Source organism: Panulirus ornatus, chromosome 9 (genome assembly GCF_036320965.1).
Source record: "Panulirus ornatus isolate Po-2019 chromosome 9, ASM3632096v1, whole genome shotgun sequence".
NCBI classification, from domain to species: domain Eukaryota; kingdom Metazoa; phylum Arthropoda; class Malacostraca; order Decapoda; family Palinuridae; genus Panulirus; species Panulirus ornatus.
The window spans coordinates 31451056-31469236 of NC_092232.1; the positions used below are offsets into that span (position 1 = coordinate 31451056).

General features: G+C 42.1%; 1 protein-coding gene across 2 annotated transcripts in view; it reads right to left on the reverse strand.

Annotated features, from left to right (window-relative positions):
* The window catches only part of mRpL50 (mitochondrial ribosomal protein L50), a 56652-nt gene that overhangs the window by 36776 nt on the left and 1695 nt on the right, over window positions 1-18181 (reverse strand). For both annotated transcript variants that reach the window (XM_071664978.1, XM_071664976.1), the window contains exon 2: window positions 2811-2923. In XM_071664978.1, the coding sequence (XP_071521079.1) occupies window positions 2811-2923 (113 nt within the window). The remainder of the gene's footprint in view (window positions 1-2810; window positions 2924-18181) is intronic.

Below are 18181 nucleotides of genomic sequence, written 5' to 3' on the forward strand. Positions count from 1 at the left end.
CACACAAACATACCTTTACCTTCCTCTTAAGATCTCATTCCATGAGTCACATGCAAGTGCTTAGAAAACCAGCCACATCCATTGGCCAGGACCACCAGGAATGAAGTGTGGTGATTTCTGTGAATGTCTTTATGGAGTGAGCACAGGATACCTTAATACTAATACTAATTCTGGGTCTTTAAAAAGGAAGATGTATCTCGGCCATGATGGGTTTTGTAATGTGCTGAATCAAAGTTTGCAATGCTGAAGAGATGTGTTGTGTCAAAGCAAACAAGAAAATGTAACTCATACATGCCTGGGAGGTAGATTCAAATTGGTTTATGTTAAATATAGAGGTGTTTACCCTTGGGTTGGGAAGGCAGTGGTTAGCTATAAAGTGGTTTGGATAGGAAAGGTTTAATGCTACTGCATAAAACTGCTGAGCACACTGAGATGACATCATGCAGGAAATGTTTTCATATGTTGAATGTTTGTGGCTGCTAGGCAACCAGAGGTTGCTCTGAGTGTTCTAATACATGTAGTTTGCAGTTTTGTTATATTTGCTTTTGAAGGGGTGGATAACTATGCAGGTTAGGCACAGTCTTGGGTGTCGAGGATGAATCGTTATGGGACTCTTTTCCTTGTTAAAATATGGTACCAGTAAGTGTCCTGAAAAGATTCAGTTTGTTTACAGCCTTTGCATTTGTGTCTGGGGTGAGGGAAGTGAATGTCAGGTGTGTAACATATTGTAACATACACCACATCCAGTTTTGACGAGTGGGATTGGTTGGCTATTTAGGGTGATGGGAGGGTGCATGTTCAATTGATGTATGACAAGGGTTCAGGAAGTGATGGTACACTTTTGTGGCTATGCAGACATTGTGCTGAATATGCCAGTGTTCTACCTGCATGGTGGATACTAAGGGTTTCTTTTTCTTGTTAAAATGTGGTACCAGAACACATCCTAAGACGCTTCAATTTGTTTATGGCCTTTGCATTTGTATTTGTGGTGCAGGGAGTAAATGTGGCATTGACATATATCATTCCCAGAATAGCTGAAGTTTGGTTGAGTAGGAGAGGTTAGCTATCCACAGTGATGGGAGGATGCACATTCAAGTGATGTATGCCAGTATTCTAACAATGATAAACTGTTGCACGTATGTTGCTGCCTGGGTAGTGCCAGGGTGCTGTGATGAGACCATTTGGAAGGGATAATAAGATGCTATGTATCTAACATAAACATTTTAGGTAGGCACTACAACATGGCAAATGAAAACTCTACCCACAATATTTAATGGAGGGATGAATTCCACAGAGGTATTTCTACTGGTGATCTGTCCCGTATTACAACTCTGGTCCTCCTCTCCCATGGATTTTAGTGAAACTAATGTCATAGCCCTCAACAAGCATTTGACAGGGTGTAACTTGAGTCTTTAAAATCCTTTCCTTTAGTTTCACTGCTTCTCTTTGTTCTCTAATGCAGTGCTGTCCAAACTTTTTTGCCTACTGTACCCCTTGTTACCTTCTATCGTTAAGTAACCCCCATGACTGAATAAACTCAATATTTGAAAGGACAATGCAAATTGAATTAAAAGTATGCATAATCTAAGCACTGGAAAATAAATCATTATTCAGTATACTAAAGGAAAAAGACTAACAAAATAACACAAAAATGCTTGAAAATTACTTACAACTCAATGTGAAATGCAGGGTTAATGTTCATTAATGATTTTTGCCATTCTGGGCAGTAAAGAGGTTACTGTACTGATCAGGCTTTGTTCCAGGTTTACATTTAGTTTGTTTCTCTGTTTTGACTTGATAATGCTAATTGCAGAGAAAAATGCTTCACTAAGGTAGGTAGACCCAAAGGGCAGAAGGTTTCCCATTTGAGGGTTGAGCTTTCGAATATCAGCTTGAGGCCATGGTCTAAACACACTTCTAATATACCTCTTTCTAAGACTCATTTCCCTCTATTCAACCCAAAAACACCACAATTCAACATTGTAACAGCTTGAACATGTTGTGCATAAGCATATCCTCTACTCTATCCTGGAAACCTCACATAATCAATGTCACAAAGACTGTTTTCCAAAACTGGTAGTGTTATACATATGAAGTAAATTTTCTTGTAAGCAGCTATTTCATGTCCACAGGAGTCATATTTATGCATCTGGGGCAGCTCATTCTCCACCTCTCTATCAACTGCAACATAATCAAAAGCCTTCTGTCTCAATTATCTTGGCATCACCTCTCTTCAACCTTCCCTTTCTGCACACTGTGATGTTGCTATCTCTCTATTCTATATAATTTTGGTTAATGTTCACATAAGTTGTCTGCATGTCCCCATTCCCAAGCTCTGGACCCATGACATGCACTGGCTGTTGCTTCTTTCAGTTTCAGTGTGGGAGTCTAGCTAAGATTTGCAATTCTCTTCCCTCTTTTGTCCTTCCCTGTTCATATAACTTTTCTTCCTTAAAGAGTCAGGCCTACAAACACTTGGGAACTATGAATAATTCCTACTTCCTTCTTTTACTTTTGTATTTCACCTGAGATGGATTCCACGGGGACATGTTCTAAATGTGCCATGTCAGTCACTACAAAATATAATCTAACTCTAACATTTCAGGTATAGCAATTATAGCAATGAATTAAAACATAGCAATCTCACTGAAATATTCTGGAGGCTATTAGAAAAAAATAACATTTTCCTATTTAGTTCAGTGGCTACATAAGTGAACTAATCAAATGTTTCTCTTCAAATGTGTAACCACACGAGGTTGGGTTTAATAAGTATTCATAAAAGAATCAATGCAAGTAAGGAAACAACTTACCCTCTTGCTGCTAATGATGTTGCATCAAAATTAAGCCTTTTATGTTGAGGCGGGTGTTCATTTTCATCCAGAGTATCAGGTGCAGATGATGATAATCTATGCTGTTGCAGATCCTGTTTCGTTAAACAAATAGAATCAATAGAATAAGCTATGTAAATATTGTACGTGAAATGAATCTGAAAATATCAACAGAATATTTTATCTAATCATATTTAGCCGCTGTCTCCTGCGTTCATGAGGTAGCGCAAGGAAACAGACAAAAGAGTGTCCCAACCCACCCACATACACATATATATACATAAATGCTCACACATGCACATATACATACCTATACATTTCAATGTATACATACATATACATACAAAGACATATACATATAAACACATATACATATTCATACTTGCTGCCTTCATCCATTCCCGTCACCACCCTGCCACACACGAAATAGGACCACCCTTCCCGTGCGCGTGCAAGGTAGCGCTAGGAAAAGACAACAAAGACCACATTCATTCAAACTCAATCTCTAGCTGTCATGTGTAATGCACCAAAACCACATGTACCTTTCGACATCCAGGCCCCACAAAACTTTCCATGGTTTACCCCAGATGCTTCACATGCCTTAATTCAATCCACTGACAGCATGTCAATATATATATATATATATATATATATATATATATATATATATTCTTTTTTTTTTTTTTTTTTTTTTTTGCTTTGTCGCTGTCTCCCGCGTTTGCGAGGTAGCGCAAGGAAACAGTCGAAAGAAATGGCCCAACCCACCCCCATACACATGTATATACATATGTCCACACACGCAAATATACATACCTACACAGCTTTCCATGGTTTACCCCAGACGCTTCACATGCCCTGATTCAATCCACTGACAGCACTTCAACCCCAGTATACCACATCGATCCAATTCACTCTATTCCTTGCCCTCCTTTCACCCTCCTGCATGTTCAGGCTCCGATCACACAAAATCTTTTTCACTCCATCTTTCCACCTCCAATTTGGTCTCCCACTTCTCCTCGTTCCCTCCATCTCCGACACATATATCCTCTTGGTTAATCTTTCCTCACTCATTCTCTCCATCTGCCCAAACCATTTCAAAACACCCTCTTCTGCTCTCTCAACCACGCTCTTTTTATTTCCACACATCTCTCTTACCCTTACGTTACTTACTCGATCAAACCACCTCACACCACACATTGTCCTCAAACATCTCATTTCCAGCACATCCATCCTCCTGTGCACAACTCTATCCATAGCCCACGCCTCGCAACCATACAACATTGTTGGAACTACTATTCCTTCAAACATACCCATTTTTGCTTTCCGGGATAATGCTCTCGCCTTCCACACATTCTTCAAGGCTCCCAGGATTTTCGCCCCCTCCCCCACCCTATGATCCACTTCCGCTTCCATGGTTCCATCCGCTGCCAGATCCACTCCCAGATATCTAAAACACTTCACTTCCTCCAGTTTTTCTCCATTCAATCTTACCTCCCAATAGACTTGACCCTCAACCCTACTGTACCTAATAACCTTGCTCTTATTCACATTTACTCTTAACTTTCTTCTTTCACACACTTTACCAAACTCAGTCACCAGCTTCTGCAGTTTCTCACATGAATCAGCCACCAGCGCTGTATCATCAGCGAACAACAACTGACTCACTTCCCAAGCTCTCTCATCCCCAACAGACTTCATACTTGACCCTCTTTCCAAAACTCTTGCATTTACCTCCCTAACAACTCCATCCATAAACAAATTAAACAACAATGGAGACATCACACACCCCTGCCGCAAACCTACATTCACTGAGAACCAATCACTTTCCTCTCTTCCTACACGTACACATGCCTTACATCCTCGATAAAAACTTTTCACTGCTTCTAACAACTTGCCTCCCACACCATATATTCTTAATACCTTCCACAGAGCATCTCTATCAACTCTATCATATGCCTTCTCCAGATCCATAAATGCTACATACAAATCCATTTGCTTTTCTAAGTATTTCTCACATACATTCTTCAAAGCAAACACCTGGTCCACACATCCTCTACCACTTCTGAAACCACACTGCTCTTCCCCAATCTGATGCTCTGTACATGCCTTCACCCTCTCAATCAATACCCTCCCATATAATTTACCATGAATACTCAACAAACTTATACCTCATGAGTCATACATACATTAAATAACCTTACTAACCAGTCAATAATACAGTCACCCCCTTTTTTAATAAATTCCACTGCAATACCATCCAAACCTGCTGCCTTGCCGGCTTTCATCGTCCACAAAGCTTTTACTACCTCTTCTCTGTTTACCAAATCATTTTCCCTAACCCTCTCACTTTGCACACCACCTCGACCAAAACACCCTATATCTGCCACTCTATCATCATATATATATATATATTATTTTTTTTTTTTTCCCGCTGTCTCCCACGTTTGCGAGGTAGCGCAAGGAAACAGACGAAAGAAATGGCCCAACCCACCCCCATACACATGTATATACATACGTCCACAAACGCAAATATACATACCTACACAGCTTTCCATGGTTTACCCCAGACGCTTCACATGCCCTGATTCAATCCACTGACAGCACGTCAACCCCGGTATACCACATCGATCCAATTCACTCTATTCCTTGCCCTCCTTCCACCCTCCTGCATGTTCAGGCCCCGATCACACAAAATCTTTTTCACTCCATCTTTCCACCTCCAATTTGGTCTCCCACTTCTCCTTGTTCCCTCCACCTCCGACACATATATCCTCTTGGTCAATCTTTCCTCACTCATTCTCTCCATGTGCCCAAACCATTTCAAAACACTCTCTTCTGCTCTCTCAACCACGCTCTTTTTATTTCCACACATCTCTCTTACCCTTACGTTACTTACTCGATCAAACCACCTCACACCACACATTGTCCTCAAACATCTCATTTCCAGCACATCCATCCTCCTGCGCACAACTCTATCCATAGCCCACGCCTCGCAACCATACAACATTGTTGGAACCACTATTCCTTCAAACATACCCATTTTTGCTTTCCGAGATAATGTTCTCGACTTCCACACATTTTTCAAGGCTCCCAAAATTTTCGCCCCCTCCCCCACCCTATGATCCACTTCCGCTTCCATGGTTCCATCCGCTGACAGATCCACTCCCAGATATCTAAAACACTTCACTTCCTCCAGTTTTTCTCCATTCAAACTCACCTCCCAATTGACTTGACCCTCAACCCTACTGTACCTAATAACCTTGCTCTTATTCACATTTACTCTTAACTTTCTTCTTCCACACACTTTACCAAACTCAGTCACCAGCTTCTGCAGTTTCTCACATGAATCAGCCACCAGCGCTGTATCATCAGCGAACAACAACTGACTCACTTCCCAAGCTCTCTCATCCCCAACAGACTTCATACTTGCCCCTCTTTCCAGGACTCTTGCATTTACCTCCCTAACAACCCCATCCATAAACAAATTAAACAACCATGGAGACATCACACACCCCTGCCGCAAACCTACATTCACTGAGAACCAATCACTTTCCTCTCTTCCTACACGTACACATGCCTTACATCCTCGATAAAAACTTTTCACTGCTTCTAACAACTTGCCTCCCACACCATATATTCTTAATACCTTCCACAGAGCATCTCTATCAACTCTATCATATGCTTTCTCCAGATCCATAAATGCTACATACAAATCCATTTGCTTTTCTAAGTATTTCTCACATACATTCTTCAAAGCAAACACCTGATCCACACATCCTCTACCACTTCTGAAACCGCACTGCTCTTCCCCAATCTGATGCTCTGTACATGCCTTCACCCTCTCAATCAATACCCTCCCATATAATTTACCAGGAATACTCAACAAACTTATACCTCTGTAATTTGAGCACTCACTCTTATCCCCTTTGCCTTTGTACAATGGCACTATGCACGCATTCCGCCAATCCTCAGGCACCTCACCATGAGTCATACATACATTAAATAACCTTACCAACCAGTCAACAATACAGTCACCCCCTTTTTTAATAAATTCCACTGCAATACCATCCAAACCTGCTGCCTTGCCGGCTTTCATCTTCCGCAAAGCTTTTACTACCTCTTCTCTGTTTACCAAATCATTTTCCCTAACCCTCTCACTTTGCACACCACCTCGACCAAAACACCCTATATCTGCCACTCTGTCATCAGACACATTCAACAAACCTTCAAAATACTCATTCCATCTCCTTCTCACATCACCACTACTTGTTATCACCTCCCCATTTACGCCCTTCACTGAAGTTCCCATTTGCTCCCTTGTCTTACGCACCCTATTTACCTCCTTCCAGAACATCTTTTTATTCTCCCTAAAATTTATTGATAGTCTCTCACCCCAACTCTCATTTGCCCTTTTTTTCACCTCTTGCACCTTTCTCTTGACCTCCTGTCTCTTTCTTTTATACTTCTCCCACTCAATTGCATTTTTTCCCTGCAAAAATCGTCCAAATGCCTCTCTCTTCTCTTTCACTAATACTCTTACTTCTTCATCCCACCACTCACTACCCTTTCTAAACAGCCCACCTCCCACTCTTCTCATGCCACAAGCATCTTTTGCGCAATCCATCACTGATTCCCTAAATACATCCCATTCCTCCCCCACTCCCCTTACTTCCATTGTTCTCACCTTTTTCCATTCTGTACACAGTCTCTCCTGGTACTTCCCCACACAGGTCTCCTTCCCAAGCTCACTTACTCTCACCACCTTCTTCACCCCAACATTCACTCCTCTTTTCTGAAAACCCATACTAATCTTCACCTTAGCCTCCACAAGATAATGATCAGACATCCCTCCAGTTGCACCTCTCAGCACATTAACATCCAAAAGTCTCTCTTTCGCACGCCTGTCAATTAACACGTAATCCAATAACGCTCTCTGGCCATCTCTCCTACTTACATAAGTTTTTTTTTTTTTTTTTTTTTTTTTATACTTTGTCGCTGTCTCCCGCGTTTGCGAGGTAGCGCAAGGAAACAGACGAAAGAAATGGCCCAACCCCCCCCCCATACACATGTACATACACACGTCCACACACGCAAATATACATACCTACACAGCTTTCCATGGTTTACCCCAGACGCTTCACATGCCTTGATTCAATCCACTGACAGCACGTCAACCCCTGTATACCACATGACTCCAATTCACTCTATTCCTTGCCCTCCTTTCACCCTCCTGCATGTTCAGGCCCCGATCACACAAAATCTTTTTCACTCCATCTTTCCACCTCCAATTTGGTCTCCCTCTTCTCCTCGTTCCCTCCACCTCCGACACATATATCCTCTTGGTCAATCTCTCCTCACTCATTCTCTCCATGTGCCCAAACCATTTCAAAACACCCTCTTCTGCTCTCTCAACCACGCTCTTTTTATTTCCACACATCTCTCTTACCCTTACGTTACTTACTCGATCAAACCACCTCACACCACACATTGTCCTCAAACATCTCATTTCCAGCACATCCATCCTCCTGCGCACACCTCTATCCATAGCCCACGCCTCGCAACCATACAACATTGTTGGAACCACTATTCCCTCAAACATACCCATTTTTGCTTTCCGAGATAATGTTCTCGACTTCCACACATTTTTCAAGGCTCCCAAAATTTTCGCCCCCTCCCCCACCCTATGATCCACTTCCGCTTCCATGGTTCCATCCGCTGACAGATCCACTCCCAGATATCTAAAACACTTCACTTCCTCCAGTTTTTCTCCATTCAAACTCACCTCCCAATTGACTTGACCCTCACCCCTACTGTACCTAATAACCTTGCTCTTATTCACATTTACTCTCAACTTTCTTCTTCCACACACTTTACCAAACTCAGTCACCAGCTTCTGCAGTTTCTCACATGAATCAGCCACCAGCGCTGTATCATCAGCGAACAACAACTGACTCACTTCCCAAGCTCTCTCATCCCCAACAGACTTCATACTTGCCCCTCTTTCCAGGACTCTTGCATTTACCTCCCTTACAACCCCATCCATGAACAAATTAAACAACCATGGAGACATCACACACCCCTGCCGCAAACCTACATTCACTGAGAACCAATCACTTTCCTCTCTTCCTACACGTACACATGCCTTACATCCTCGATAAAAACTTTTCACTGCTTCTAACAACTTGCCTCCCACACCATATATTCTTAATACCTTCCACAGAGCATCTCTATCAACTCTATCATATGCCTTCTCCAGATCCATAAATGCTACATACAAATCCATTTGCTTTTCTAAGTATTTCTCACATACATTCTTCAAAGCAAACACATATACATAAGTATACTTATGTATATCTCGCTTTTTAAACCAGGTATTCCCAATCATCAGTCCTTTTTCAGCACATAAATCTACAAGCTCTTCACCATTTCCATTTACAACACTGAACACCCCATGCATACCAATTATTCCCTCAACTGCCACATTACTCACCTTTGCATTCAAATCACCCATCACTATAACCCGGTCTCGTGCATCAAAACCGCTAACACACTCATTCAGCTGCTCCCAAAACACTTGCCTCTCATGATCTTTCTTCTCATGCCCAGGTGCATATGCACCAATAATCACCCACCTCTCTCCATCAACTTTCAATTTTACCCATATTAATCGAGAATTTACTTTCTTACATTCTATCACATACTCCCACAACTCCTGTTTCAGGAGTATTGCTACTCCTTCCCTTGCTCTTGTCCTCTCACTAACCCCTGACTTCACTCCCCAGACATTTCCAAACCACTCTTCCCCTTTACCCTTGAGCTTCGTTTCACTCAGAGCCAAAACATCCAGGTTCCTTTCCTCAAACATACTACCTATCTCTCCTTTTTTCACATCTTGGTTACATCCACACACATTTAGGCACCCCACTCTGAGCCTTCGAGGAGGATGATCACTCCCCGCGTGACTCCTTCTTCTGTTTCCCATTTTAGAAAGTTAATACAAGGAGGGGAGGATTTCCGGCCCCCCGCTCCCGTCCCCTCTAGTCGCTTTCTACGACACGCGAGGAATACGTGGGAAGTATTCTTTCACCCCTATCCCCAGGGATAATATACATATATATATACATATACACACACACACACATACACACACATACGCACATACACACACACACATACATATATATACATATGAAAAATGTAAGAAACAATTTAGAAAACAAACTTTTAGCTTGAAATGAATGAAAAAAATGAATGTCACATAATGGTTCAACCTCTGGCTATATATATATATATATATATATATAGATATATATTTTTTTTTTTTTGCTTTGTCGCTGTCTCCTGCGTTTGCGAGGTAGCGCAAGGAAACAGACGAAAGAAATGGCCCAACCCACCACCATACACATGTATATACATACGTCCACACACGCAAATATACATACCTACACAGCTTTCCATGGTTTACCCCAGACGCTTCACATGCCTTGATTCAATCCACTGACAGCACGTCAACCCCGGTATACCACATCACTCCAATTCACTCTATTCCTTGCCCTCCTTTCACCCTCCTGCATGTTCAGGCTCCGATCACACAAAATCTTTTTCACTCCATCTTTCCACCTCCAATTTGGTCTCCCTCTTCTCCTCGTTCCCTCCACCTCTGACACATATATCCTCTTGGTCAATCTTTCCTCACTCATTCTCTCCATGTGACCAAACCATTTCAAAACACCCTCTTCTGCTCTCTCAACCACGCTCTTTTTATTTCCACACATCTCTCTTACCCTTACGTTACTTACTCAATCAAACCACCTCACACCACACATTGTCCTCAAACATCTCATTTCCAGCACATCCATCCTCCTGCGCACAACTCTATCCATAGTCCACGCCTCGCAACCATACAACATTGTTGGAACCACTATTCCTTCAAACATACCCATTTCTGCTTTCCGAGATAATGTTCTCGACTTCCACACATTCTTCAAGGCTCCCAGAATTTTCGCCCCCTCCCCCACCCTATGATCCCTTCCGCTTCCATGGTTCCATCCGCTGCCATATCCACTCCCAGATATCTAAAACACTTCACTTCCTCCAGTTTTTCTCCATTCAAACTCACCTCCCAATTGAATTGACCCTCAACCCTACTGTACCTAATAACCTTGCTCTTATTCACATTTACTCTTAACTTTCTTCTTTCACACACTTTACCAAACTCAGTCACCAGCTTCTGCAGTTTCTCACATGAATCAGCCACCAGCGCTGTATCATCAGCGAACAACAACTGACTCACTTCCCAAGCTCTCTCATCCCCAACAGACTTCATACTTGCCCCTCTTTCCAAAACTCTTGCATTTACCTCCCTAACAACCCCATCCATAAACAAATTAAACAACCATGGAGACATCACACACCCCTGCCGCAAACCTACATTCACTGAGAACCAATCACTTTCCTCTCTTCCTACACGTACACATGCCTTACATCCTCGATAAAAACTTTTCACTGCTTCTAACAACTTTCCTCCCACACCATATATTCTTAATACCTTCCACAGAGCATCTCTATCAACTCTATCATATGCCTTCTCCAGATCCATAAATGCTACATACAAATCCATTTGCTTTTCTAAGTATTTCTCACATACATACACATATATATACATAAACTCCCACACACGCACATATACACACCTATACATTTTAATGTATACATACATATACATACACAGACATATAAAAATATTCACATGTACATATTCATACTTGCTGCCTTCATCCATTCTCGTCACCACCCACACACACATAAAATGGTACATCCTTCCCCCCGCACATGCATGAGATAGCGCAAGGAAAAGACAACAAAGGCCACATTCATTCACACTCAGTCTCTTGCAGTCATTTGTAATGCACTGAAACCACAGCTCCCTTTCCACATCCAGGCCCCATAAAACTTTCCATGGTTTACCCCGGATGCTTCACATGCCCTGGTTCAATCCAGTGACAACAAGTCAAGCCCAGTATACCACATTGTTCCAATTCACTCTATTCCTTGAAAACCTGTCACCCTCCTGTATGTTCAGGCCCCGATCATTCAAAACTGTTTTCACTCCATCCTTCCACCTCCAATTTGGTCTCCCACTTCTCCTTGTTCCCTCCACAACTGACACACATATCCTATTTGTCAATCTTTCCTCACTCATTCTCTCAATGTGACCAAACCATTTCAATACACCCTCTTCTGCTCTCTCAACCACACTCTATTTATCACTTACTCGATCAAACCACCTCACACCACATATTGTCCTCAAACATTTCATTTCCATAACATCCACCCTCCTCCACACTACCCTATCTATTACCCATGTCTCACAATGACATAACATTGTTGGAACCACTATTCCTTCAAACATACCCATTTATGCTCTCCAAGATAACATTCTTGCCTTCCACACATTCTTCAATGCTCTCAGAACCTTCGCCCCCTCCCCCAACCAGTAACTCACTTCTGCTTCCATGGTTCCCTCCACTGCCAAATCCACTCCCAGATATCTAAAACACTTCACTTCCTCCAGTTTTCCTCCATTCAAACTTACCTCCCAATTAACTTGCCCCTCAACCTTACTAAACCTAATGACCTTGCCCTTATTCACATTTACTCTCAGCTTTCTTCTTTCACACACTTTACCAAACTAAGTCACCAAATTCTGCAGTTTCACACCCAAATCACCCATCAGTGCTGTATCATCAGCGAACAACAGCTGACTCATTTCCCAATCCCTCTCATTCACAACAGACTGCATACTTGCCCCTCTCTCCAAAACTCTTGCATTCACCTCCCTAACAACCCCATTCATAAACAAATTAAACAACCATGGAGACATCACGCAACCCTACAATAAACCGACATTCACTGGGAACCAATCACTTTCCTCTCTTCCTACTCGTACATACCTTACATCCTTGATAAAAACTTTTCACTTCTACCATCTTACCTCCCACACCATACAATCTTAATACCTTCCACAGAGCATCTCTATCAACTCTATCTTATGCCTTCTCCAGATCCATAAATGCTACATACAAATCCATCTGCTTTTCTAAGTATTTCTCACATACATTCTACAAAGCAAACACCTGATCCACATATCCTCTGCCACTTCTGAAACCACACTGCTCTTCCTCAATCTGATGCCCTGTACATGCTTTTACCCACTCAATCAATAGCCTCCCATACAATTTCCGAGGAATACTGAACAAACTATGCATGCATTCTGCCAATCCTCAGCCACTTCACCATGAACCATACACACAATGAATATCCTTACCAACCAGTCAACAACACAGTCATCCCCTTTTTCAATAAATGCCACTGCAATACCATCCAAATCCACTGCCTTTCATCTTCCACAAAGCTTTCACTACCTCTTCTGTGTTTACAAAACCATTTTCCCTGACCCCTCTCACTTCACACACCACCTTGACCAAAACACTGTATATCTGCCACTTTATCATCAACCACATTCAACAAACCTTCAGAATACTCACTCCATCTCCTCTCTTCATCACTACTTGTTATTACCTCCCCATTAGCCCCTTCACCGATATTCCCATTAGTTCTCTTGTCTTACGCACTTTATTTACCTCCTTCCAAAACATCTTTTTATTCTCCCTAAAATTTAGTAATACTCTCTCACCCCAACTCTCATATGCCCTCGTTCTCACCTCTTGCACCTCTATGTCTTGACCTCCTGCCTCTTTCTTTTATACATCTCCGAGTCATTTGCACTACTTCCCAGCAGAAAATCGTCCAAATGCCTCTCTTCTCTTTCACTAACAATCTTGCTTCTTCATCCCACCACTCACTACCCTTTCTAATCCGCCCACCTCCCACCTTTCTCACGCCACAAGCATCTTTTGCGCAAGCCATCATTGCTTCCCTAAATATATCCCATTCCTCACCTACTCCCCTTACCTCATTTGCTCTCACCTTTTTCCATTCTAATATGATCCTGATACTTCTTCACACAAGACTCCTTTCCAAGCTCACTTCCACTACTCTCTTCACCCCAACATTCTCTCTTCTTTTCTGAAAACCTCTACATATATCTTCACCTTCACCTCCACAAGACAATGATTAGATAACCCTCCAGTTGCCGATCTCAGCCATTTAACTTCCAAAAGTCTCTCTTTCACATGCCTATCAATTAACACATAATCCAGTAATGCTCTCTGGCCATCTCTTCTACTTACATACGTATACCTATGTATATCTCTCTTTGTAAACCAGGTATTCCCAATCACCAGCCCCTTTTCAGCACACAAATCTACAAGCTCTTCACCATTTCCATTTACAACACTGAAGACCACATGTACACCAATTATACCCTCAACTGCCACATTACTCACCTTTGCATTCAAATCACCCATCACCATAACCCGGTCTCATGCATCTTACCTGCTAACACACTCACTCAGCTGTTCCCAAAACACTTGCCTCTCGTGATCTTTCTTCTCATGGCAAGGTGCATTGGCACCAATAATCACCCTTCTCTCTCCACCCACTTTGTTTTACCCATATCAGTCTAGAGTTTACCTTCTTGCACTATCACATACTCCCACAACTATTGCTTCAGGAGTAGTGCTACTCCTTCCTTTACTTCTGTCCTCTCACCAACCCGACTTTACTCTCAAGATATTCCCAAACCACTCTTCTCCTTTACCCTTGAGCTTCATTTCACTTAGAACTAAAACATGCTGGTTCTTTTCCTCAAACATACTACTTATCTCCTTTTTTCTCATCTTGGTTACATCTACACACATTTAGACACCCCAATCTGAGCCTTCAAGGAGGATGAGCACTCCCTACATGACACCTTATTCTGCTTCCCCCTTTTAGAAAGTTGAAATATAAGGAGGGGAGGGTTTCTAGCGAGGTAGCACAAGGAAACAGATGAAAGAATGGCCCAACCAACCCACATACACATGCATATACATAAACACCCACACACGCACATATACTTACCTATATATTTCAACATACATATACACATACACAGACATATACACATGTACATTTTCATACTTGCTGCCTTCTTCCATTTGCGTTGCCACTCTGCCACACATGAAACAGCACCCCCTCTTCCCCTACGCACGTGTGTGTAGCGCTAGAGAAAGACAATAAAAGGCCACATTCGTTCACACTCAGTCTCTAGCTGTCAAGTGTAATGCACTGAAACCACAGCTCCCTTTCCACATCTATGCCCCACAAAACATTTCATGGTTTATCCCAGACACTTCACATGCCCTGGTTCAATCCATTGATAGCACGTCAACCCTGGTATACCACATTGCTCAAATTCACTATTTCTTGCACACCTTTCACCCACCTGCATGTTAAGGCCCCGATCGCTCAAAATCTTTTTCACTCCATCCTTCCACCTCCAATTTGATCTCCCAATTCTCCTCATTCCCTCCTCCTCTGATAAATACATAATCCTTGTCAACCTTTCCTCACTCACTCTTTCCATGTGACCAAACCATTTCAATACACCCTCTTCTGCTCTCTCAACCACACTCTTTTTAATACCACACATGTCTCTTACCCCACCACTACTTACTCGATCAAACCACCTCACACCACAAACTGTCCTCAAAACACCTCATTTCCAAGACATCCACCCTCCTCCGCACAAACCTATCAACAGCCCCGGCCTCACAACCATACAACATTGTTGAAACCAACATTCCTTCAAACATACCCATTTTTGCTCTCCAAGGTAACGTTCTCACCTTCCACGCGTTCTTCAATGCTCCAAGAACCTTCGCCCCTCCTCCACCCTGTGACTCACTTCCACTTCCATGGTTCCCTCTGCTGCTAAATCCACTCCCAGATATCTAAAACATTTCACTTCCTCTAGTTTTTCTCTATTCAAACTTACCTCCCAGTCAATTTGTCCCTCAACCCTACTGAACCCAATAATCTTGCTCTTATTCACATTTACTCCCAGCTTTCTTCTTTCACACACTTTACCAAACTCAGTCACCAACTTCTGCAGTTTCTCACCCAAATCAGCCACCAGTGCTGTATCATCAGCGAACAATAACTGACTCACTTCCCAAGCCCTTTCATCGACAGCAGACTGCATACTTGCCCCTCTCTTCAAAACCCTTGCATTCACCTCCCTAACCATTCCATCCATCAACAAATGAAACAACCATGGAAACATCACACACCCCTGCCACAAACCAACATGTGTGAAAGAAGAAAGTTGAGAGTAAATGTGAACAAGAACAAGGTTATTAGGTTCAGTGGGGTTGAGGGAGAAGTTAATTAGGAGGTAAGTTTGAACAAAGAAAAACTGGAGGAAGTGAAGTATTTTAGATATCTGTGAGTGGACTTAGCAGCAGATGGAACCATGGAGGCTGAAGTGAGTCACAGGGTGGGGGAGGGGGCAAAGGTTCTGGGAGCGTTAAAGAATGTGTGGAAGGCAAGAAAGTTATCTTAGAGAGCAAAAATGGGTATGTTTGAAGGAACAGTGGTTCCAACAATGTTATATGGTTGCAAGGCATAGGCTATAGATAGGGTTGTGCAGAGGATAGTGGATGTGTTGGAAATTAAGTGTCTGAGGACAATATGTGGTGTGAGGTGGTTCGATTGAGTAAGTAATGAAAGGGTAAGAGAGATGTGTGGTAATAAAAAGAGTGTGGTTGAGAGAGCAGAAGAGGGTGTGTTGAAATGGTTTGGACACATGGAGAGAATGAGTGAGGATAAATTGACAAAGAGAATATATGTGTCAGAGGTGGAGGGATGAAGGAAAAGCAGGAGACCAAATTGGAGGTGGAAGGACGGAGTGAAAAAGATTTTGAGCGATCAGGACCTGAACATACATAAGGGTGAAAGGCGTGCAAGGAATTGTGAATTGGAATGATGTGGTATACTGGCGTCGATGTGCTGTCAATGGATTGAACCAGGGAATGTGAAGCGTCTGGGGTAAACCATGGAAAGGTCCGTGGGGCCTGAATATGGAAAGGGAGCTGTTATTTCGATGCATCACACATGACAGCTAGAGACTGAGTGAGAACGAATGTAGCCTTCTTTGTCTGTTCCTGGTGCTGCATCGCTAGGGGGAATGCTATTTTCGAGTGTGGCGGGGCGACAATGGGAATGATTGAAGGCAGCCAGTATGGATATGTACATGTGTATATCTGTATATGTGCATGTATAGGCGTTTATGTATACAAATGTGTATGTGGGTGGGTTGGGCCATTCTTCATCTGTTTCCTTGCACTACCTTGCAAACACGGGAGACAGCAGTTAAGTAATATAAATATCAAACAAATATATTCATATATATATATGTGTGTGTATATGAGTGGATGGGCTGTTATTTGTCTGTTTCCTAGTGCTACCTCGCTGACAGGGGAAAGGACGTGAGGAGTGGCCTTTCCTTGATTTTCACTGGTGCTATCTTGTCAATGCAGGAGACAGCAAGTAAGTATGGAAAAAATGTATATATATTTTCTGTGTTACTGAGCTCATTCTGCATGGAATGTAGGCTGTAGGAACCTTCATAAATGTTCTGTGTAACATTATGACTTACAGAAATTGGCCCTAGAGTAATCATAAATAAATGAAAAATACACATAAAATATATGTGTGGAGTAGCTGAAAGGTTTGGGGTTAAGATACATAAAATATCACCAATATCGTAACTATAGGTACACTGCTTAAACTTTACTGGAACCGTATCCCTAAAAACAAGAGGCTACATCTTAAGGGCAAAGGGTTTTGCACCAATGAAAGAAAATCCTTCCCGGTAAAGTTCTAGTATATTCCTTGCATAGAGATAGCTTGGAAAATTTGTGATAAAATATGAATACATTTATTATCATGTTCTTTTTCCCACCTCACAACTTCTATGGTATAGTGGTCAGCATTCTTGATGTTGATTCATGCATGAAGCCACCTGGGTCTGAGTCTTGGGCACATTAGTTGGCCCACACGCAACATAGCTGTTATTCCTTTACTTAGCACAGATGAATAAATGGGTACTTGGCATAGGATTAGGGGTGTATATGTATAAGAAAGATAGTATATATGCAAAATTAAAAGGGCAACACAAGTATAAATAATTCTCTACAACACACAAAGAGTACACATTATCTCCACAATTCTTGACTTGTGGCACTTAACCTATGCATGGCTTTCTAAGCATTGGTGTAAACCCAGGAAATAGTTAATTAGGACAGACTGTCCCCTACAACATTTTTACATGTCAGATCAGGGTGTAAACCTAATGTAATATTACCTAGACTATGGCCAAAACAGTCCAATTTTTCATAATATCATTT